Source organism: Oncorhynchus masou, chromosome 23, assembly GCF_036934945.1.
Source record: "Oncorhynchus masou masou isolate Uvic2021 chromosome 23, UVic_Omas_1.1, whole genome shotgun sequence".
NCBI lineage: Eukaryota > Metazoa > Chordata > Actinopteri > Salmoniformes > Salmonidae > Oncorhynchus > Oncorhynchus masou.
The window spans coordinates 39,418,504-39,443,317 of NC_088234.1; the positions used below are offsets into that span (position 1 = coordinate 39,418,504).

The 24,814-nt window shown below is 43.1% G+C and overlaps 1 protein-coding gene across 3 annotated transcripts in view; it reads right to left on the reverse strand.

Moving 5' to 3' along the window:
- Positions 1-24,814, reverse strand: part of LOC135510813 (anthrax toxin receptor 1-like) — a 55,297-nt gene that overhangs the window by 22,179 nt on the left and 8,304 nt on the right. For all 3 annotated transcript variants that reach the window (XM_064932064.1, XM_064932065.1, XM_064932066.1), the window contains exons 10-16: positions 17,875-17,973; positions 16,815-16,884; positions 5,493-5,571; positions 2,803-2,898; positions 2,611-2,649; positions 2,295-2,393; positions 1,913-2,080 (exon numbers count right to left, since the gene is read on the reverse strand). In XM_064932064.1, the coding sequence (XP_064788136.1) occupies positions 1,913-2,080; positions 2,295-2,393; positions 2,611-2,649; positions 2,803-2,898; positions 5,493-5,571; positions 16,815-16,884; positions 17,875-17,973 (650 nt within the window). The remainder of the gene's footprint in view (positions 1-1,912; positions 2,081-2,294; positions 2,394-2,610; positions 2,650-2,802; positions 2,899-5,492; positions 5,572-16,814; positions 16,885-17,874; positions 17,974-24,814) is intronic.

The following is a 24,814-nucleotide window of genomic DNA, read 5'->3' on the forward strand; positions in this document are numbered from 1 at the left end:
AAGTCCTTTTAAGCCTGCTGTAATCGCTGCCAAAGGTGATTCTAACATGTATAACATCTTATGTACTCAAAAAAAAATCCTCTTATGTACTTATGTAATCAAGATATACTGTAGTTGTAGGAATGTTTTGCAAATTTTAGAATTTATCTTCCACTTTCACATTACAGAGGATTTTGTGTAGATTGTGGCCCCCAAAAATGGAATTAAATCAATTTTAATCCCATCTTGTATCAAAGCAAAATGTGGAAAAAGTCAAGGGGTGTGAATACTTTTTTAAATTTAAGGCACTAAATATTCTGAGAACATTGTAACTATATAGATATATAGATAAGTTCTGTTTGACCTTAAGGGAATGTTCTCCTAACTTTAACACCAAATAATGCAAAATAAATTTTCTAAATGTTTGTGTTTAGAATGATGGAATGTTCCCCTAACTAATGGAAAACTTGAAACTCAAACATTTGGGTAACATCACATTAAAAACATTGTTAGTTGGGGAGGAAGAGGAGGAATAAGAGAGTGAATAAAAAAGAGGAGTTAAGAGAGAAGAGTGAAGAAGTGAAGCTATCACATTTGCATATGTATTCAGACCCTATACTCAGTACTTTTTTAAAGCACCTTTGGTTGTGATTAAAGCCTCGAGTCTTCTTGGGCATGACGCGACAAGCTTGGCACACCTGTATTTGGGGAGATTCTCCCATTCTCTGCAGATCCTCTCAATTTCTGTAAAGTTGGATGGGAAGTGTCACTGGACAGATATTTTCACAGCTCTCCAGAGATGTTTGATCGGGTTCAAGTCCAGGCTCTGGCTGGGCCACTCTAGGACATTCAGAATCTGTCCCAAAGCCACTCTTACGTTGTCTTGGCTGTGTGCTTAGGGTCGTTGTTCTGTTGGAAGGTGAACTTTCACCCCAGTCTGAGGTCCTGAGTGCTCTGGAGTAGGTTTTCATTAAGGATCGCCTCTGTACTTTGCTCCGTTCATCTTTCCTTTAATCCTGACTTGTCTCCCAATCTCTGCCACAGAAAAACATCCCCACAGCATGATGCTGCCACCGCCATGCTTCACCATAGGGATGGTGCCAGGTTTCCTCCAGATGTGACGCTTGGTATTCAGGCCAAAAAGTCTTGGTTTCATCAGACCAGATCAGATCTTGTTTCTCATGGTCTGAGAATCATTTAGGTGCCTTTTAGCAAATTCCAAGCAGGCTGTCAAGTGCCTTTTACTGAGGAGTGGCTTCCATCTGGCTACTCTACCATAAAGTCCTAATTGTTGGAGTGCTACAGAGATGGTTGTCCTTCTGGAAGATTCTCCCATCTCCACAGAGGAATGCTGGAGCTCTTTCAGAGTGACCATCGGGTTCTTGGTCACCTCCATGACCAAGACCCTTCTCCCCCGATTGTTCAGTTTGGCCGGGCGGCCAGCTCCAGAAAGATCTTGGTGGTTCCAAACTTCTTCCATTTAAGAATGATGGAGGTCACTGTGTTCTTGGGGACCTTAAATACTGCAGAAATGTTTGGTACCCTTCTCAGATCTGTGCCTTGACCCACAATCCTGTCTCGGAGCTCTATGGGCATTTTAACCTTGTGGCTTGGTTTTACTCTGACATGCACTGTCAACTGTGGGACCTTATTTAGACAGGTGTGTGCCAAGTCATGTCCAATCAATTTAATATACCACAGGTGGACTCCAATCAAGTTGTCGAAACATATGAAGGGACACAGGATGCACCTGAGCTCAATTTCGACTCTGATATCAAAGGGTCTGAATACTTATGTAAATAAGGTATTTCTGTATTTTATTTGTAATAAATTTGCAACACATTCTAAAAAAATGTGTGTTTCGCTTTGCCATTATGGGGTACTGTGTTTTGAAACCCGAATGAGCTAGCAATGTTCTATGTTTGTGTGTTACCTGTATAGGTGTGTACCACCTTCTGTCCTGAGGAGGTTTCCAGGGCTTGGGTGTGCGTGGTTTGGGTTGGTACGCTTCATACTCCTGTTCAGGCATCTTCACCACTGCATTCTTAGGCTTGTCTAGCTTAGCCCCTTCCTCTGTAGAGCCTTTATCCCCCCACCGCACCTACACACACACACACACACACACACACACACACACACACACACACACACACACACACACACACACACACACACACACACACACACACACACACACACACACACGACAGGAATTCCTTTCAGACAATTCTATATTATCTGATATCCATTTCCGCACAGGGTCGGCACTGCTATAATTTGTGTGTGTGTGTGTGTGTGTGCGCTTGAAGGTATACCTCCATGCGTTTGATGCCCCCCACCCCTCTCCCTCCATAGTAGGATGCGTCCACTGTGGGCCATCGCATTTTGGGCATACCATCTTCATCATCAGACTCCTGACATGGGAAGAGTTAGTTAGGAGTTGAGGTTTAAATTAAAGGTTTTATTCGTATAAATATGACTATGGGAGTGGAGGTACGCTGTGTAACCATTCAGACATGTAGAGGAGTTTCCTTGGGTGACCACACAATTAAATATAACACTAGAATGGACATTTGCATCCTAGTAACATCAGGAAAACAGAATTTTAGAATATCTATGTGTGTGACTTACTGGCTCTGGGGGAGGAGGTGGTGGGGGCTCTTTAATGACCTGGAGAGAGAACCATTCACATTGAACAAGTAAATCAGGACGAAGATACATTAAACACAACAAAACATCCTCCCTCTCTATGCGCAAAATAACTACAATTCCCATAGTAATACCCCTGACTATACTGAATGACGACACAAGAGCTAGTCTTACCAAGGTGCAGCAGAGGGGCCAGAACCACCACATGAACAGCAAGCCCAACAAAAGTGTCAGCACTAGCAATGAGATCAGCAGGAGGGTCCCATCAAACTGCACAGAGAGACACAGCAAAGGTGTAATTGCAAACCAATATGGTATCTTGTTTGGAGTTAGACTGAGATGAGATTGAAGGGGGGCTGTTTACTGGATTACAGTACAATTCTGGTGTGACTACAGACAGATCAAAAGATGAAGGAGAGAACATACCCACAGCCTCCTCTGATGACAGAGAGAGCAGAGGAGACCGCAGAGAATAGGAAAAAAGAGGAGGAAACTATAGGAAGAACAGAAATACAAAAAGGGCAAGATTATACCAAAGAACATTATTTTTAATTGCTTCAGGATATGTGTTGCTGAATGTTGCTTAGTGCTTATTTTTATTTATTTAACTATGCAAGTAAGTGAATAAGAACAAACTCTTATTTACAATGACGGCCTAGGAACACTGGGTTAACTGCCTTGTTCAGGGGGCAGAACAACAGATTTTTACCTTGTCAGCTCGGGGATTCAATCTAGTAACCTTTATGTTACTGGCCCAATGCTCTAACCACTAGACTACCTGCCGCCCCAAATAAGTTGTATTTTTTTTACAACAAAATCAACATTTTTGATGTAAATGGTGTGTTATAGAAGGGTCCAGTCACCTTTTTTTGTGATTTCAAATGTTTTTAAGCTCCTTACAGAAAATCCCTTCTTCATCCTCGTTGTGTGGTATGGGAGCCCGTAAAACACATGAACAAATGCCACGGAAATACTCAAATATATCCCGTTAGAACTGGAAAAGCTTTTATTATAGTGACGCAGGTCTTTCAATGCTGTGCACATGAAACTGTGTCATTCGCAAAGTTATATTTAATTTTGTTGCGACTCGAGCGATACCTCTCCCTTCATTCTACAGGTACAGTGCCTTGCGAAAGTATTCGGCCCCCTTGAACTTTGCAACCTTTTGCCACATTTCAGGCTTCAAACATAAAGATATAAAACTGTATTTTTTTTGTGAAGAATCAACAACAAGTGGGACACAATCATGAAGTGGAACGACATTTATTGGATATTTCAAACTTTTTTAACAAATCAAAAACTGAAAAATTGGGCGTGCAAAATTATTCAGCCCCTTTACTTTCAGTGCAGTAAACTCTCTCCAGAAGTTCAGTGAGGATCTCTGAATGATCCAATGTTGACCTAAATGACTAATGATGATAAATACAATCCACCTGTGTGTAATCAAGTCTCCGCATAAATGCACCTGCACTGTGATAGTCTCAGAGGTCCGTTAAAAGCGCAGAGAGCATCATGAAGAAGAAGGAACACACCAGGCAGGTCCGAGATACTGTTGTGAAGAAGTTTAAAGCCGGATTTGGATACAAAAAGATTTCCCAAGCTTTAAACATCCCAAAGAGCACAGTGCAAGCGATAATATTGAAATGGAAGGAGTATCAGACCACTGCAAATCTACCAAGACCTGGCCGTCCCTCTAAACTTTCAGCTCATACAAGGAGAAGACTGATCAGAGATGCAGCCAAGAGGCCCATGATCACTCTGGATGAACTGCAGAGATCTACAGCTGAGGTGGGAGACTCTGTCCATAGGACAACAATCAGTCGTACATTGCACAAATCTGGCCTTTATGGAAGAGTGGCAAGAAGAAAGACATTTCTTAATTAAAGATATCCATAAAAAGTGTCGTTTAAAGTTTGCCACAAGCCACCTGGGAGACACACCAAACATGTGGAAGAAGGTGCTCTGGTCAGATGAAACCAAAATTGAACTTTTTGGCAACAATGCAAAATGTTACGTTTGGCGTAAAAGCAACACAGCTCATCACCCTGAACTCACCATCCCCACTGTCAAACATGGTGGTGGCAGAATCATGGTTTGGGCCTGCTGTTCTTCAGCAGGGACAGGGAAGATGGTTAAAATTGATGGGAAGATGGATGGAGCCAAATACAGGACCATTCTGGAAGAAAACCTGATGGAGTCTGCAAAAGACCTGAGACTGGGACAGAGATTTGTCTTCCAACAAGACAATGATCCAAAACATAAAGCAAAATCTACAATGGAATGGTTCAAAAATAGAATGGCCAAGTCAAAGTCCAGACCTGAATCCAATCGAGAATCTGTGGAAAGAACTGAAAACTGCTGTTCACAAATGCTCTCCATCCAACCTCACTGAGCTCGAGCTGTTTTGCATGGAGGAATGGGAAAAAATTTCAGTCTCTCGATGTGCAAAACTGATAGAGACATACCCCAAGCAACTTACAGCTGTAATCGCAGCAAAAGGTGGCACTACAAAGTATTAACTTAAGGGGGCTGAATAATTTTGCACGCCCAATTTTTCAGTTTTTGAAATATCCAAGAAATGTCGTTACACTTCATGATTGTCTCCCACTTGTTGTTGATTCTTCACAAAAAAATACAGTTTTATATCTTTATGTTTGAAGCCTGAAATGTGGCAAAAGGTCGTAAAGTTCAAGGGGGCCGAATACTTTCGCATGGCACTGTAACTGCCAAAATAAAGGAAACAATAAGGGATACAAAGTATATTGAAAGCATGGGGTGCTTCCACACAGGAAGTCCCAGACAATTTTTATTATTCTGTCATTTTTGGAGCCTTTGTTCATATTGTTGAACATCGCTGTACTCACACATTCGATGGTGGTGATGTGAACAGAACTGGTGATGTAGGAGAGTCCTTCATTCATACTGACCTGGAGATAGATCACCCTGCAACACACACACAGCACTACATTACCCATCAACCCTCACAACACACATTTCAGAACCCATATCCCCCCCCCCCAAATCCCCTGAAAAAAACACATCCATGCTCTTTTCTCTTTTTACCCCTTTTTCTCCCCAATTTCGTGGTATCCAATTGTTGTAGTAGCTACTATCTTGTCTCATCGCTGCAGTACAGCGCCCTTAACTACTGCGCCACCCGGGAGGCCGCTCTTTTCAGACTTAAGCTTAATATATACCTTAAGTAAACAATGCAAGTACACAATTAGTTACTTACAATGGCTGTTCTGCGTACTTGCGTACCAAAAATATGTGCAGCCCACAATTTGAGTCTCTATGCAATCACGCAGGATCGCCATTTTACATAGTTCATTGAGTTATTGCGTTGCATACTTGCATAACGTCGCTGTCGTATGAAAAACTTGTAACAACATCTTTGCCAATTTTAGCTGTAACTCCCCTCAATGTACTCGGAACATTTCATGACTCTAGGACCAAGAATACTTACTCAAAATACTTGCACAATTGCATGTTCGCTAATGGGAAAATAGTTTCTGTTTTGAAGATAAAAGGTAGAAATGAGACTGTAGCATGAACGCACGACATTACATGCATCATGTCAAGGGACACGTGGATGCCCACCTGCACACAGATCTACGTTTGATACTCATGGCTTTCTTTATAAATCTGACACATGAATAAGATCTAGGCCATTAACACATTCCTCTCTCCGTATCTGTCTGTTCTTGCTCTCTTTCACTAATACCTGCTTTCGGACAGCCATCCCATTTGGCCCTGTGGACTTTGGTTCGGTATGGGACCTGTAAGGCTTAACATGTTGGGGAATGCGTCTTTACGGGGTCAGGGTAGAAAAGTAACATTTGTTAGGATTGCATTGTCGACTGCCAGCAAGTCTTTAAAAAGGATGGGACCTGTGGACTTTGGGTTAATTCCAGAGTCCCAATGTGGAAAGTTGTCATTAGGCCACTGAGCGACTTCCCCGCCCTAATGTTAGTGCTTCTATCTACAACACAGATCGTGGAGACACATACAGAGGGGAGGAATGTACATGTGTGTTTGTGTGTGTGTGTGTTTGTGTGTGTAGGGTTGTTGCAAAAAAAACTCTACTAAATAGTGATTTGAGGTTGGTGGGTTGATATTTGAGAGCAGAGTGTGTAAGTGAGTTGTAATGATTTAGGAGGCAAGAGAAGAGAGGGGTCATTGAGAGTGTGGTTTAGGACTGAGTGAGGGGAGGGAAGGGAAGGGGGAGGCTAGGGGAAGGGGGGTTGAGGTCATTTGAGGGTGGATGAGAAAGGAGGGAGCAAACAAAGACAGGAAATGGAAAAGGGGGAGGTGAGGAGGGGAGGAGAGGCGAGAGGGAGTACATCCCCCCAGACTCCCTTCAAGGACCTCCCCCTCCCTCTCCCTCTCTCTATAACAGAATGGAGAGAGAAAACCAGAGAAAACCAGAGATCACTACTGAGACTCACAGAAAAATATGTATTCCCTCTCCCTTTTCCCCCTTTTCTTTTGCCTCTGTACCTCTATCTCTCTCTCTCTCTCTCTCCCTCTTTCTCTCTCTGGGCAGGCAGGGGGCACAGCGCGATCAGCACCCTGGTGACAGAGCCATCGTACCACCCATCAATCAGCCCTCTGCCATGAGTGTGTGTGTATATGTGTTTGTGTAGCTTCTTCCAGAAGGTTTCCAGTCACCATATGCTTGCGTGACAGCAGCAATGATGACTTCATCATATGAGACAGGGCTGAGGGGTGTGTGTGTGTGTGTGTGTGTGTGTGTGTGTGTGGGGGGGGGGGGGTTCAAATATACACTGAGTATTCAAAACATTAATACACCTGCTCTTTCCATGACATAGACTGACCAGGTGAATCCAGGTGAAAGCTATGATCCCTTAGTGATGTCACTTGTTAACTCCACTTCAAACAGTGTATATGAAGGGGAGGAGACAGGTTAAAGAAGGATTTTTAAGCATTGAGATAATTGAGACATAGATTGTGTATGTGTGCCGTTCAGAGGGTGAATGGGCAAGACAAAGAATTTAAGTGCCTTTAAACGGGGTATGGTAGTAGGTCCCAGGTGCACCGGTTTGTGTCAAGAACTGAAAAGCTGCTGGGTTTTTCACGCTCATCAGTTTCCCGTGTGTATCAAGAATTGTCCCACTATCCAAAGGACATCCAGCCAACTTGACACAACATTGAAGTCAACATGGGCCAGCATCACTGTGGAACACTTTCGACACCTTGTAGAGTCCATGCCCTGACAAATTGAGTCTGTTCTGAGGGCAAAAGGGGGGGGGGGGGTTTGGAATACTAAGTGCAGTTTGACATACAGTATTGTTAATGACACATAACCAAACCATCAACCATCATGTTTTTAAAAATAACCTCATGATTATGCATTTTCAGACAAGTGTGAAAGATAGAAATATGATGACCTTTAGGGTAAACACATAAAAACAGGCCTCATCGTCTCGCCCTTGGGTTGTTCACAGTTGATTTCCTCTTACTCACATGCCCCAAGTGTTGTTGGTCGAGCATGTGCTAATGGGGTGACACAGTAACAGTAATAGAACAACACAGAGACTCATGGGCACCATTATGGGCACAGAAATGGAGAAGCAGCACAATTATGCCCATAGGGAGTGGGGGGTGTGGGTGTGGTTGTGGGCACGAGCCAACCTGACAGCCAGGTATTGACTGCTCCTTTCTACCCTTCTAGTTTTTGCTGAACAGTATACAAGCAGTTGGTTTAAGGGAATGAACATGATTTATAATACGGGTTACATTGAGAAAATAAGACCCCTGAAATGCAAATAGATGGCCCTCCCTTCAGCGAAACATATTTGACCTAAACCCTCCCTGAGAGCTTGAAAAAAAACACAAGTGACCATCCCCTATAACCAAAATAATAATGAAAACAAAGTGGATAGAAGAGAACATGTCTACTGTTTACCCTCGCTTCTTGGACAGACCAGAGTTTTAGATATGCAGTTTTAGAATAAGTTCTTTGTTCAGTAAGCATTACGTGTCAACGTGGGCTACGGGCCAGAAGGTTGTGGGTTTGCAGACCGTGTGGACAAGAGTAGGGGTGGAAAGATCTCTTTTATATTAAAAGCATTGTGCCTTTTAAAATATGTTCATGAAATTCTACCAATTTTTTAAATTTTTTTTTTACATATCACCAGAAACTTAATACCACACAAATGACTGAAATTACAGGCTAAGAATGGACAGAGAGATAGGCCTATGTGTTTATCTTGTCACGTTTCTCCAATGTCAAATCAGTGTGTCTTGTTTGCAACGAAACTGTCCCTGTTTGCAAATAATTAATAAATCTGAGCCATCATTAGGCAACTGAGCATCGTACTTTAAAAAGTTAGGCCTATCTTTCCACACCAGACAGACACAGAAAAATGTAAGCTATTAAATAACTTAAGGATCCGCCCCTTTTTATCAATTTTAGCCTAAAATGACATACCCATATCTAACTGCCTGTAACTTCCCTGTTGCTTCAGGGAAGCAATGATATGCATATTGTTGGTATCATTTGAAAGGAAGCACTTTGAAGTGTGTGAAAATGTGAAAGGAATGTAGTAGAATATAACACAATAGATCTGGTAAAAGATAATACAAAGAGAAAACCAACCATTCTTTTGTATTTTTATGCAAGAGAAAGGCCATAATGTATTATTCCATCCCAGGTGCAATTTAGATTTGGGCCTGTAGATGCCAGCAGTGTATGTGCAAAGTTTTAGACTGATCCAATGAACCATTTCCATATTTCTGTTGTGCCTAATTTGTTTATTAATAACTTTTCATGTTCAAAATGGTTCACTTTCCTCAAACAATAGCATGGTATTCTTTCACTGTAATAGCTACTGTAAATTGGACAGTGCAGTTAGATTAACAAGAATTTAAGCTTTCTGCCATTATCAGATATGTCTATGTCCGTGGAAATGTTCTTACTTACAACATGTTAATCGCATTAGCCTACATTAGCTCAACCGTCCCGTGGACTGGACACCGATCCCAAATAAGTTTTTAAAGATTGCTGTACACCAGCGGAACCAATCCAGCTTGAATGAGCTGGAGCAGTTTGCCTTGAAAAATGGGCAAAAATCCCAGTGGCTAGATGTGCCAAGCTTATAGAGACACACCCCAAGAGACTTGCAGCTGTAATTGCTGCAAAAGGTGGCTCTACAAAGTATTGACTTAGGGAGTTATGCACGCTCAAGTTCTGTTTTTTTGTCCTATTTCTTGTTTGTTTCACAATAAAAAATATTTAGCATTTTCAAAGTGGTAGGCATGTTGTGTAAATCATATGATACAACCCCCCCCCAAAATGTATCTTAATTCCAGGTTGTAAAGCAGCAAAATAGGAAAAATGCCAAGGGGCGTGAATACTTTCGTAAGCCACTGTACATGTACAAATGACCTCAACCCCTCCTATACAGCCTTGATATTGTTATGTAATTTTCTTTCTTATGTAATTTTCTACTTTAGTTTATTTAGTAAATATTTTCTTAACTATATTTCTTGAGCCGCATTGTTGGTTAAGGGCTTGTAAGTAAGCATTTCACGGAAAGGTCTACACCTGTTGTATTCGGTGCATATTACAAATCAAATTTGAAAGGTGCTTCAACAAAGTACTGAGGAAAATATCTGAATACTTTAGTTTTTTATTTTATAATTTTGCAAAAAATTCTAAAACTCTGATTTTGCTTTGTCATTATGGGGTATTGTGTGTAGATTGATGAGGGGGAAAAACATTTTAATCAATTTTAGAATATGTCTTTAACGTAACAAAATGTGGAAAAAGTCTGAATACTTTCCTAATGCACTGTATATAATTGTTCATTTCTTTGAGGCTGATTTTGCTTGGGAAGTAATCTAAGTCTGTCACTATCAATTGGTTAAGCTATTCACATTCTGTACAATAGAAGATGTTTAAACAAAGACAGCTTTTAGGGAAACACTTCTCCCGTTGGGTTATGCCACGGAAGAAGAGTAGCTAGCAGTTAACAAAAAAAATACAAAATAACTGTTTTTTTTCTTTGTATTATCTTTTACCAGTTCTATTGTGTTATATTCTCATACATTCCTTTCACATTTCCACAAACCTCAAAGTGTTTACTTTCAAATGGTACCAATAATATGCTTATCCTTGCTTCAGGGCCTGAGTTACAGGCAGTTAGATTTGGGTATGTCATTTTAGGCGAAAATAGAAAAAAAGGGGAGGATCCTTAAGAGGTTTTCAATTGAATTGAGGTCCGGGCTTTGACTAGGGCATTCCAAGACATTTAAATGTTTCCCCTTAAACCACTCGAGTTCTGCTTCAGCAGTATGTTTAGGGTCATTGTCCTGCTGGAACATGAACCTTCGTCCCAGTCTCAAATCTCTGGAAGACTGAAACAGGTTTCCCTCAAGAATTTCCCTGTATTTAGCGCCATCCATCACTTCTTCAATTCTGACCAGTTTCCCAGTCCCTATCAATGAAACATCCCAGCGTGATGCTGCCACCACCATGCTTCACTGTGTGGATGGTGTTCTCGGGGTGATGAAAGGTGTTGGGTTTGTGCCAGACATAGCGTTATCCTTGATGGCCAAAAGCTCAATTTTAGTCGAACCTGACCAGAGTAACTTCTTCCATATGTTTGGGGAGTCAAATGTGTTTGCTTATATTTTTCTTTAAACAATGACTTTTTTCTGGCCACTCTTCCGTAAAGCCCAGCTCTGTGGAGTGTACGGCTTAAAACGGTCTTGTGGACAGATACTGATATTTTTTACAACCCAACCCTGATCTGTACTTCTCCACAACTTTCTCCCTGACCTGTTGGAGAGCTCCTTGGTCTTCATGGTGCCACTTGCTTGGTGGTGCCCCTTGCTTAGTGGTGTTACAGACTTCGTTTCAGAATAGGTGTATATATACTTAGATCATGTGACAGATCATGTGACACTTAGATTGCACACAGATGGACTTTATTTAACTAATTATGTGACATCTGAAGGTAATTGGTTGCACCAGATCTTAATTAGAGGCTTCATAGCAAAGGGGGTGAATACATATTCATGCACCACTTTTCCATTTTTTCCCTCAAATGTTTTGAAACAAGATCCTTTTAAAATTTCACTTCACCAATTTGGACTATTTTGTGTATGTCCATTACATGAAATGTAAATAAAAATCTATTTCAATTACAGGTTGTAATGCAACAAAATAGGAAAAACGCCAAGGGGGATGAATACTTTTGCAAGGCACTTGCAGGGGTAAAGAGACCATGAATAGATAATAAACAGTGAGTAGTAGCAGTGTAAAAACAAAGGGGGGTCAATGTAAATAGTCCGGGTGGTCATTTGAGAAATTGTTCATTAGCCTTAATGCTTGGGGATAGAAGCTTTTAAGGAGCCTTTTGGACATAGACTTTGCACTTTGTACTGATTGCCGTGCGATAGCAGAGAGAATAGTCTATTTCTTGAACTGCATTGTTGGTTAAGGGCTTGTAAGTAGGCTTTCCTCTGACACCGCTTAATAAATAGGTCCTGGATGAAAGGAAGCTTGGCACCAGTGATGTACTGAGCCAAACACACTACCCTCTGTAGCGCCTTACGATCAGATGCCGAGCAGTTGCCATACCAGGCAGGGGTGCATTTTCAGGCCTGTTCAGACCACTTTTTCATGTAGTCCACAATCAACTCCTTTGTGTTTTTCATATTGAGGGAGAAGTTGTTTTCCTGGTACCACATTGCCAGGTCTCTGACCTCCTCCCTATAGGCCTCATCGTTGTCTGTGATCAGGCCTACCACTGTTGTGTTGTCAGCAAACCTAATGACGGCGTTGGAATCATGGTTGGCCATGCAGTCGTCGGTGAACAGGGAGTACAAGGGGGGACTAAGCACGCACCCCTGAGGGGCCCCCGTGTTAAGTATCAGCATGGCAGATGTGTTGCTTCCTACCCTTACCACCTGAGGGCGGACAGTCGGGAAGTCCAGGATCCAGTTGCAGAGAGAGATGTTCAGTCCCAGGCTCCTTAGCTTAGTGATGAGTTTGTGGGCACTATGGTGTTGAACACTGAGCTGTAGTCAAAGAACAGCATTCTCACATACGTGTTCCTTTAGTCCAGGTGGGAAAGGGCAGTGTGGATTGCGATTGAGATTGCGTCATCTGTGGATCTGTTGCGAATTGGAGTGGGTCTAGGGTTTCTGGTATGATGGTGTTGATGTGAGCCATGAGCAGCCTTTAAAAGAACTTCAGTGCTTTGTGGCGGTAATCATTTACGCACGTTACCTTCGCTTTCTTGGGCACAGGGACTATGGTGGTCTGTATGAAACATGTAGGTATTATAGACTCAGTCAGGGAGAGGTTCAAAATATCAGTGAAGACTGGTCTGCGCCTGCTTTGTTGGTCTGCTTTGTTGGTCTGCACATGCTTTGAGTACACTTCCTGGTAATCCGTCTGGCCCCGCAGCTTTGTGAATGTTGACCTGTTTAAAGGTCTTGCTCACCTTGGCTAAAGAGAGCGTGATCAAACAGCTGGTGCTCTCATGCATGTTTCAGTGATTCTTGCCTCGAAGCGAGCATAAAAGGCATTTAGCTCGTCTGGTAGACTCGCGTCACTGGGCAGCTTGTGGCTGGGTTTCCCTTTGTAGTCTGTGATAGTTTGCCAGCCTTACCACATCCGACGAGCGTCAGAGCCGGTGTAGTAGAATTCAATCTTGGTCCTGTATTGACGCTTTGCCTGTTTGATGGTTCGTCTGAGGGCATAGCAGGATTTCTTATAAGCGTCGGGATTAGTGTCCCGCTCCTTGAAAGCGGCAGCTTTAGCCTTTAGATTGGTGCGGATGTTTCCTGTAATCCATGGCTTCTGGTTGGGATACGCATGTACGGTCACTGTGGGGACGACGCCATCGGTGCAGTTATTGACAAAGCCGGTGACTGAGGTGGTAAACTCCTCAATGCCATTGGATAAATCCTGAAGCATATTCAAGTCTGTGCTAGCAAAACAGTCCTGTAGTGTAGCATCTTACCTCTTCCGTATTGAGTCTTCTTGGATATGACGCTACAAGCTTAGCCCACCTGTATTTGGGGAGCTTCTCTCATTTTTCAGGTCTCTCCAGAGATGTTTGATCGTGTTCAAGTCCGGGCTCTGGCTGGGCCAGTCAAGGACACTCAGAGACTTGAGACGAAGCCACTCCTACATTGTCTTGGCTGTGTGCTTATGGTCATTGTCCTGTTGGAAGGTGAAGCTCCACCCCAGTCTGATGTCCTGAGCACACTGGAACAGGTTTTCATCAGGTTTCTCTCTGTACTTTACGCCGTTCATCTTTCCATCGATCCTAACTAGTCTACCTGCCACTGAAAAATATCCCCACAGCATGATGCTGCCACCACCATGCTTCACCTTAGGGATGGTATTGGCCAGGTGATGAACGGTGCCAGGTTTACCCCAGATGTGACGCTTGGCATACAGGTTTCATCAGATCAGAGAATCTTGTTTCTCATGGTCTGAGAGTCCTTTATGTGCCTTTTAGCTAACTCCAAGTGGGCTGTCATGTGCCTTTTACTGAGGAGTGGCATCTGTCTGGCCACTCTACCATAAAGTCCTGATTGGTGGAGTGCTGTAGAGATGGTTGTCCTTCTGGAAGGTTCTCCCATCTCCACATAGGAACTTTGGAGCTCTGTCATAGTGACCATTGGGTTCTTAGTCACCTCCCTGAACAAGGCCCTTCTCCCCCAATTGCTCAGTTTGGCCAGCTCTAGGAAAAGTCTTGGTGGTTCCAAACTTCTTCCATTTAAGAATTATGGAGGCCACTGTGTTCTTTGGGACTTTCAATGCTGCAGACATTTTTTGGGTACTTTTCCCCAAATCTGTGCCTCCACACAATTGTTTGAATTTTTTTATTTAACCTTTATTTAACCAGGTAGGCTAGTTGAGAACAAGTTCTCATTTACAACTGCGACCTGGCCAAGATAAAGCATAGCAGTGTGAACAGACAACAACACAGAGTTACACATGGAGTAAACAATAAACAAGTCAATAACACAGTAGAAAAAGGAAAAAAAGTCTATATACATTGTGTGCAAAAGGCATGAGGAGGTAGGCAAATAATTACAATTTAGCAGATTAACACTGGAGTGATACATGATCAGATGGTCATGTGCAGGTAGAGATACTGGTGTGCAAAAGAGCAGAAAAGTAAATAAATAAAAACAGTATGGGGATGAGGTAGGTAAATTGGGTGGGCTATTTACCGATGGACTATGTACAGCTGCAGCGATCGGTTAGCTGCTCAGATAGCAGATGTTTAAAGTTGGTGAGGGAGATAAAAGTCTCCAACAATCATGTATTGGAGCTCTACGGACAATTCCTTTGACCACATGGCTTGTTTTATGCTCTGGCAGGCACTCTCAACTGTGGGGACTTATACGTTTGGTAATCTTTTCCAAATCATGTACAATCAATTGCATTTACAACAGGTGGACTCAATGGAAACAGGATGCACCTGAGCTCAATTTCAAGTCTCATAGCAAAGGGTCTGAATACTTATGTAAATAAAGTATTTCTGTTTTTGTTTTTATTTTGAATAAATGTGTAAACATATATGGGTTATTGTGTCTTCTGAATCTGCTACTGCTTCATGTTTCAGCACCACATTCTAAATGACTTGAATCTGGCTTATTAAGAGTTTAATAACTCTGATAAATACATAAGGGGCAAGAAACCGATTGTTTTTAATCAAATCAAATATAGTAATAGCAAGGTATCAAAGTTGACCTCCAGTCCTCCGCATAATCTTCACGCTCTCAATCTCAAACTGAACAGAATTTAGGCTATAGGCTAGTCCACGTGCAAGATTAGGCTTAATCAACGACAAACAATGTCAGAAGAAACCTTTGACTCTCCTCCTCCTACGCAGCACAGCCATTGGTTAAGCAGCACACAAAAACGTTTTTGATCAGCAAGAGCAGAGCAGGCCGGGACTCAGGGTTGGAATATCCCCTGCAGTGTGTAATGCAGTTTAGTTTAATTTACACCATCCCAGCAGCTATCTTAAAAATATTACCTTTGTGCTTCTCCGAGCATGCACTTTGTAGCCTATAGCCTATAGGTTATGGATAATGATTGAGACTACATTAAATAGCCTATAAGTGCACTTGATATTGAGCGCCAAGTGGAGAATCAGAAATGGGGGACAGCATCAGGCACACATCGATATCTAGCCTAATAAGGTATTAATTCTTAAGCACTGAGAAATATTGAAATATTGACCCTCTGCTGGATTAGATTTAACAAATACTAAACCGTCCCTTTGACTGAAATTTAAAAAGCATGACCCTCCCTCTTTCAGTTAACCATTCTGTACATTTCGATCCATCAATAAGCAGACTGACTAATAACAGACGGAGAAATAGAGAAATAAAATACACTCACCAAACCAACTTTTAAATCCAATGTCACAGTAAACAAAGACACATAATAAACTCTCTCTCCTTGCTACAGCTTGCAAGCAAATTGTGTCTTTAAGAGTGGGTTGCAGTGGTGAATCGATCTAACCGCGAGTCAAGAAAATCTCAAGCCCTCCTCAGACTTCTGAGTGACAGCAACAAGACAGTTGATCACCTGGAGGTGTCTGTGGGTCGGGGACAGCGGTATAATTATGTGCTGGGCTGGAGGGCAGTTTGTCCCAGCTTCTAGCCCAGAGTAGATCTTTCTCTGCCCCCTGAGGTGCTCTCAAATTTGGGGTGGCTACGGAGGATGCTGGGGTGAAGGCTTTAGACAGGGCATACGTCTCTCATCCGTAGTGACTGTGTTCATACACACACTCACATGCACACAAGCAAACTCGACGCGCACACACTCTGTCTTTCCCCTGCGTTTTTTCCCCCAAGTCTCATTAAACCATGTTCTTAGGCTCTACATCTCTCCTCCTCTATTCTTTCCTTTCCTCTCTCTAACTCATTCTCTCTCTGATTACTGTCTAAGGTTGTTAGCGGTGACTGATTGATCACAGCAACAAACGACTTTGGCCCTAATTCGTTTCAAGGACACTGATCTGCTAAACCAATCTACCAATCCAGCAGCAGTGGCAGAGCGCTACAGAGTGGGCAGGTTAGTAGGCTGGAACTAATGCCCTAACTTCCTGTAGTACTCCAGGACCACGCAGGATTGAAGAATACGCTGGAATACTGCAGTAGATAAAGGAGTAACTTACCTTCCTACTTCCTTTATAACAGGAGCAGGACAGAGCAGGAAGGTTTCCTCTACACCAGCAGGCCTCTCATCTAAAGAAACATTATATTCTGTTAATTGAAGAGGTTTAACATCATATTAAAGCTAGAATCCGTAGTTGCAACATTCATTTTTGGACTTGTAAATTAATGATACGTACCCATTGATTCACTATTTTTGATTGTTTTTACCCCAATTTCGTGATATCCAATTGGTAGTTACAGTCTTGTCCCATCGCTGCAACTCCCGTACGGACTCGAGAGAGGCAACGGTCAAGAGCCATGCGTCCTCCGAAACACAACCCTGCCAAGCCGCACTGCTTCCTGACACACTGCTCGCTTAACCCCAGAAGCCAGCTGCACCAATGTGTCGGAGGAAACACCGTACAACTGGCGACCAAAGTCAGCGTGTACACGGCCAGCCCACCACAAGGAGTAGCTAGAGCACAATGGGACAAGAACATCCTGGCTGGCCAAACCCTCCCCTAAGCCCGGACGACGCTGGGCCAATTGTGTGCCATCTCATGGGTCTCCCGGTCACGGCCGTCTGCGACACAGTCCAGGATCAGAGCCGGGTCTGTAGTGACACCTTAGACTGCTGCGCCAATCGGTAGGCCCATACCCATTGATTCTTAAATAATATAAATTATAAATGCCTCATGAGCTTAGTTCAACTTTCGTAACCCATCAGAACCCAAACTATAAGCTTGTTTTAATCCAATGTTTGCATTAACAAACACTGTATAGCCTGAAAACATGGTTTAAACTATAATTGGATGGTCAGTCCATGGCTTTGTCTATGAATTCGAGAGTGGTTACATTTCTCCAGGGCCATCCCTCAGCTTTTTACCAAAACAGAGGAGCAGTGACCACTTGTTTCAACTGTGTACTGTAGCTTTCATGTTGCAAATAAACACAGAAAACATGTGTGTGTGAGCATTTGTGTGTGTGAGAGAGATTCATCAGACATGTTCTTAGTATATAATTATAGACAAAATGATGTCCCCATTTCTTACATAAAACATATATGTTTGTGTGTCTCACCCAGAGTGTGTGTGTCGTTGAGTTTGAAGCTACAGAGGACCTGGTCAGTGTTTCTGGCGTGGAGAAAACCGTTCCCTCGAACTACCACCTGAAACGACTCTGAGAGAAAGAAACAGAAACGGTAAGAACCATTTATCTCCAACCATTCAACGTTATTTGAATGCATTATACTTTTCTAGCAAAGTAGTCTCGTGAAAATTTGTTTTGAAAAATATGACTGTGAGGATGGCAGCAGCACTTCTCTGCCACTTCTATGCCTTTGTCTCATGTGGCCCTGTTTTACATTAGAAAGTGTTCACAGCCTGAGGCTCTTTGCCTGTTCTCTTATTGTGCTCCATGCTTAACCTTTCAGGAAGACTCAACTCAAGCTGGAGAAAAACAACCAGCATATGCTTCACTGGTGCTAACGTTGTGAGTGTGCTGATGTGCGTGGTGCGTGTATGTACAGGCATATGCTTCACTGGTGCTAACGTTGTGAGTGTGCTGATGTGCGTGGTGCGTGTGTGTACAGGCATATGCTCCACTGGTGCTAACGTTGTGAGTGTGCTGATGTGCGTGGTGCGTGTGTGTACAGGCATATGCTCCACTGGTGCTAACGTTGTGAGTGTGCTGATGTGCGTGGTGCGTGTGTGTACAGGCATATGCTCCACTGGTGCTAACGTTGTGAGTGTGCTGATGTGCGTGGTGCGTACAGGCATATGCTCCACTGGTGCTAACGTTGTGAGTGTGCTGATGTGCGTGGTGCGTGTGTGTACAGGCATATGCTCCACTGGTGCTAACGTTGTGAGTGTGCTGATGTGCGTGGTGCGTACAGGCATATGCTCCACTGGTGCTAACGTTGTGAGTGTGCTGATGTGCGTGGTGCGTGTGTGTACAGGCATATGCTCCACTGGTGCTAACGTTGTGAGTGTGCTGATGTGCGTGGTGCGTGTGTGTACAGGCATATGCTCCACTGGTGCTAACGTTGTGAGTGTGCTGATGTGCGTGGTGCGTGTGTGTACAGGCATATGCTCCACTGGTGCTAATGCTAAAAGTGCTGCTGTTCACAAATCTCTGCCTGCACAGCCGGGAGGGTTTTGAGTGACTGTATGTGTGTGTGGACAGGAATATGTGTGTGTGTGTCTCTGACCTTTCGGTACCCCCAGGCACCACTAAAGCGCATTGATGGAAGCAAACCAGCATATGTTGGAATGTGAGTGTGCGTGTCAGTGGTGTGTATGTGTGTACAGCGTTTGTTGTGGAGAGAGGGGGGGCTCGCTTAGAAAGCGGTCTGCAGGGTTACCAGTGGAAACAGAGTAGATCTGAACTTACCTATGACATCAACGGTGTGTCTGTGTGTGTATTCCTCCATGCACGTTTGTGTGTGATCTTTGCTGTGCACTGAGGCATATTCTAGCCTCATCCCTTCTTAATATAAATGAACCTTCGCCACACCTTTAACATTTAAAGCTACAGAAAGTGTACAATTCACTGGATAAAGACATCACGGTGTGTGTGTTCCCCACAAGGGAAAAAACAGTGTTTTAAAAAGGTCAAGGCAACTAAGGTAAAACATTGTCACTCTCGCTGAAATGCCACCAATACATCATAATTAGTTATGTTGCTGTATTGAAGTGAATGTCATGTTCAGCACTAATGTAAAAACAAAGTCATTCATGTTCTTCATGTTGTGATATTTAGTGCCACATTTGAAGATGTTCTGCTCTTTCTCTCACTGTTGGTCACATTTGCGTTTGCCTGTGACACTGAGAGCTGTATTTATTGGCTGTATCTAGTGCATGTGGGTGTGTGTGTGTGTGTGTGCGTGCTGTTTAAGTTTCAAGTTTTAATGTCACATGGACAAGTAAAGTGAAATGCCTTTCTTGCAAGCTCAAAACCCAACAATGCAGTTATAAAATTCAATGTAGTACTAAAAAGAATCGATAACTCAACATATCCCCAAGCATACGTGAGAGCGTGAGCGGTCAGTTATATACGACAGCGGACCAATCTGTGGGTAAAGCGACACTGCGACTTGAACCCAACAAGCCATAGCTTCCCTTATGGGAAAGACGAAGAACAACTTGGAGATACAAATTAGAGCAATAAGCAGATGAAGTATATCCAGGAAATGTCCAGGCTCAGGAGAAGAACCAGATGCAGACAGCTTCAAAATAACGAGTTTATTTTAAAAAAAAAACGGGGGGGTTGGGGGCAAAAGACAGGTCAAGGGCAGGCAGAGGTCAGTAGTCCAGAGCAGAATCCGAAAGATACAGAACAGCAGTCAGGCTCAGGGTCAGGGCAGGCAGAGGTCAGTAATCCAGGGTGGTGTGACCAGGTACAGTTGCATGGATGAACAGGACTACAAAATTGGACTTCTGGAAGCAAATGTGCAAACTTCAGAAGATGAACTGCACCAGCAAGTAAACAGAATGAGACCAAACAACATGAGAATATTGTCCCTACTGGAAGACAAGGAAAAAGGAGACCTTTCCAGCTACGTGATCAAGCCGATTTCAGAGGAGCTTGGCGTAGATGTATCACCAGAGGATCTGCAGCGGTAGATACACTTGCATGTCAATCTTTAAGCTGTGGAACTATTAAACCAAACTCAACATTCTGAAGGCACAAGGGAAAAGGGGACCTGTCTGCTAAGCTGAGGAAAATACACACGCAATTTATTCTGATCAGGCAGTCATTGGAGGAAAAAGTCTCAACTCTGATTCCTGGCAGTGCAGTGGGTATGGAAGGGAACACAGAGGATGGAGGGCACAGGTGCCAATGAAGCCCCGAACAGGCTACAGGAAACCTTTCCAGGTGAAAGAGAGCCCAATGCCCTAAAAAGAAGTGGAGAAAGGTGATAAGCACACTACGCTACATACAGTGATGCACAAGACCAGCTTATCTTATGTTGAGACTATATTATTTCCCCCTCCCCCCAACACAACCTTGAATCCATTGTCCCCGAGTACCTGTTCTTCTCTAGGAAGTAACAATAGAATTAGCCATTGGCAATGATATACATAGACACAGAAGTATTCTACAAGAACCAATGAAACTTCCTAGAAACACAACACTATGGAATATTCCTTGGAATGTTTTTCTGAATGGTGTTGAACACTGAGCTGTAGTCAATGAACAGCATTCTCACGTACAGTTGAAGTCAGAAGTTTACATACAGTTAGGTTGGAGTCATTAAAACTTGTTTTTCAACCCCTCCACAAATTTCTTGTTAACAAACTATAGTTTTGGCAAGTCGTTTAGGACATCTACTTTGTGCATGACACATGTAATTTTTCCAACAATAGTTAACAGACAGATTATTTCACTTATAATTCACTGTATCACAATTTCAGTGGGTCAGAAGTTTACGTACACTAAGTTTACTGTGCCTTTAAACAGCTTGGAAAATTCAGGAAAATGATATCATGGCCTTAGAAGCTTCTGATAGGCTAATTGACATAATTTGAGTCAATTGGAGGTGTACCTGTGCATGTATTTCAAGACCTACCTTCAAACTAAGTGCCTCTTTGCTTGACATCATGGGAAATTCGAAAGAAATCAGCCAAGACCTCATAAAAAAATGGTAGACCTCCACAAGTCTGGTTCATCCTTGGGAGCAATTTCCAAATGCCTGAATGTACCACATTCATCTGTACAAACAATAGTACGCAAGTATGAACACCATGGGACCATGCAGCCATCATACCGCTCAGGAAGGAGACGCGAACGTTCTGTCTCCTAGAGATGAATGTACTTTGGGGTGAAAAGTGCAAAACAATCCCAGAACAACAGCAAAGGACCTTGTGAAGATGCTGGAGGAAACAGGTAAAAAAGTATCTATATCCACAGTGAAACGAGTCCTAAATCAACATAACCTGAAAGGCCGCTCAGCAAGGAAGAAGCCACTGCTCAAAAATCGCAACAAAAAAGCCAGACTACGGTTTACAACTGCACATGGGGACAAAGATGACACTTTTTGGAGAAATATCCTCTGGTCTGATTAAATAGAAATATAACTGTTTGGCCATAATGACCATCGTTATGTTTGGCGGAAAAAGGGGGAGGCTTGCAAGCCGAAGAACACCATCCCAACCATGAGGCACGGGGATGGCAGCATCATGTTGTGGGGGTGCTTTGCTGCAGGAGGGACTGGTGCACTTCACAAAATAGATGATGAAATAGGAAAATTAGGAAAATTATATGGATATATTGAAGCAACATCTCAAGACATCAGTCAGGAAGTTAAAGCTTGGTTGTAAATGGGTCTTCCAAATGGACAATGACCACAAGCATACTTCCAAAGTTGTGGCAAAATGGCTTAAGGACAACAAAGTCAAGGTATTGGAGTGGCCATCACAAAGTCCTGACCTCAATCCTATAGAAAATGTGTGGGCAGAACTGAAAAAGTGTGTGTGAGCAAGGAGGCCTACAAACCTGTCTCAGTTACACCAGCTCTGTCAGGAGGAATGGGCCAAAATTCACCCAACTTATTGTGGGAAGCTTGTGGAAGGCTACCTGAAATGTTTGACCCAAGTTAAACAATTTAAAGGCAATGCTACCAAATACTAATTGAGTGTATGTAAACTTCTGACCCACTGGGAATGTGATGAAAAAAACAAAAGCTGAAATAAATACTATTATTCTGACATTTCACATTCTTAAAATAAAGTGGTTATCCTAAATTTTACTAGGATTAAATGTCAGGCATTGTGAAAAACTGAGTTAAAATGTATTTGGCGAAGGTGTATGTCAACTTCCGACTTCAACTGTAGGTGTTCCTCTTATCTCGGTGGGTGAGAGCAGTGTGGAGTGTAATTGAGATGGCGTCGTCTGTGGATCTGTTCGGGCGGCATGAAAACTTTAATGGGACTAGCGGGTCTGGGATGATGGAGTTGATGTGTGCCATAACCAGCTTTTCATAGCTTTTCAAAGAGGTTGAAAATGACTGTGAATATGCCTGTTAGCTTTAAAAAAATATATATATTATGACTCTGTGGAGGTCATAGCGGGACTTCTTGTACTTGTTGTCCTCAGCTGTAGCCTTAGGGTTGTCTGTGGTTTAGCGCCAACCTCTGTTAACCAGGGCTTTTGATTGGTGAAGCAGCTGTGGGGACAACGTCTCCGATTCATTTCTAATGACGCAGGTGGCAGAGGTGGCTAGCTCGTCGATGTTATCGGTGGAGTCTCTGAACTTATTCCAATCAGCGCTAGCAAAGCAGTCCAGCAGCATAATCTCTGATTCTCAACGGAGCGAGTCACATGTACTTCCCATTTGACATTCTGCGAGTAAACAGGAAGCAGGAGTATGGAGTCATGATCTGATTTGCTGTCTGGGGGACGAGGGAGAGCCTTGTATTCTTGCTTGTGGGTAGAGTTATAGAGGTCTAGGACTTTTTCGGCCCGAGTGGCAAAGGAGACGTATTGATGGAAGTTGGGCATGATGTGACTTAATGATGCGGAATTAAAATAGCCAGCAACAAGGAAAGCAGCCTCCGGGTGCAAGTTTTCCTGATTGTTTATAGCCTCATAGTTTGTTAAGTGCTATCTTGTTATTTTTCTTTTCCTGAGGTGGAATGTCGCAGTAACAGCTGAAAAGACATTTGACAATCGGGTATCTTGTCCGAAAGCCATGTTTCAGAAAAGCAGAGACTATTGCAGTTACAAGTGTCCCGTTGGTAGCAAATCGGCGATCGGAGGTCATCCATGTTATTATCAGGTGACTGTACATTGGCCAATAGAATGGAGGGAAGCAGAGGCTAGTTTTCCCTTCGTCTACATCTAGCAAGTACTCCCCCTCTCTTGCCTCTATAACGCCGGCGTTTCCTCTTGGATAACCCAAAAATTGGGTCGGAATTACAAAAAAAGCCCAGTACAGGTGAGTCGAAGCCGGAATTTAGGTAAATAACTGCCGAATCTGATGTTCAAAAGTTCTTGTCAGTTATAAGAAACGATAGTGAATACATTTAGTGAAAATAATGTAACAATAAATGCCAAAATAGCAAAGTTGGGTCAGAGCTCGCAAAACGGTGGCCATTCAGTATGACGCCATCTTATAAGAGTGTCAGGGGCTTGCGACTTGTCACTAGTGCTCTTGTCGCCTTGCGTGGCCAAAACTGTGTGTGTTGATAGGCCAGGGCTGTGTGTGTGTTTGCATGTGCGTGTCTGTGTTTGTAGGGGGATTTGGCATGTCCGATTGTGGCCACTTCAATCACGTTAGTGCGACGGGACAGTAATGGGGACGAGGGGTTGGGGGTACAGGGAAATGTGGACAGAAGGGGGAGGGAAGGGGGAGGCGGGGTGAGAGGTCAGATGTTAATGAAAGCAGCAATCTCTGCTGTCAGGTTAGATAGCAAGACCACCTCTCACTGGCCTGTGTGTGTGTGCGTGTGTGTGTGTGTGTGTGTGTGTGTGTGTGTGTGTGTGTGTGTGTGTGTGTGTGTGTGTGTGTGTGTGTGTGTGTGTGTGTGTGTGTGTGTGTGTGTGTGTGCCTGATCAGTGCTGTCAGGTTAGATAGCGTGGCTGGCGTTCACTGTCCAATCTGATGGCCTGTTTGCAGGCAGTGCGGTCTGGTCACTTTATATCAGTGTGAGGGACGTGTGTGTGTATGCTGGTTAAAAGAGCGTCTGGTTGTGCTTGTGTGTGGACTGGAAGAACGTCTATATGTGTTTGTGTGTTAGTATGTATGTGTGTTTGCTGCCATCACTGTGCGCTGGGCTCATGGCAGGAAGAGAGATCCATATAGACAGTTAAACCTTATCTAAATCCTGAAGCGACTGTAGCACTAACTTACATTTCCTGTGCAATTTTGTTATCTCATCTCATAACCTTTTTTGGTTAGGCTTCATGGTGAAAAAGAGCCCCAGTCCTTCTCTACCCTCATCTTATCATTCATAACAGCATCCGGACTAGGGCATTTTCTGTCCTGGAAAAATACTTTCATATTGCCTCCGTATGTTCC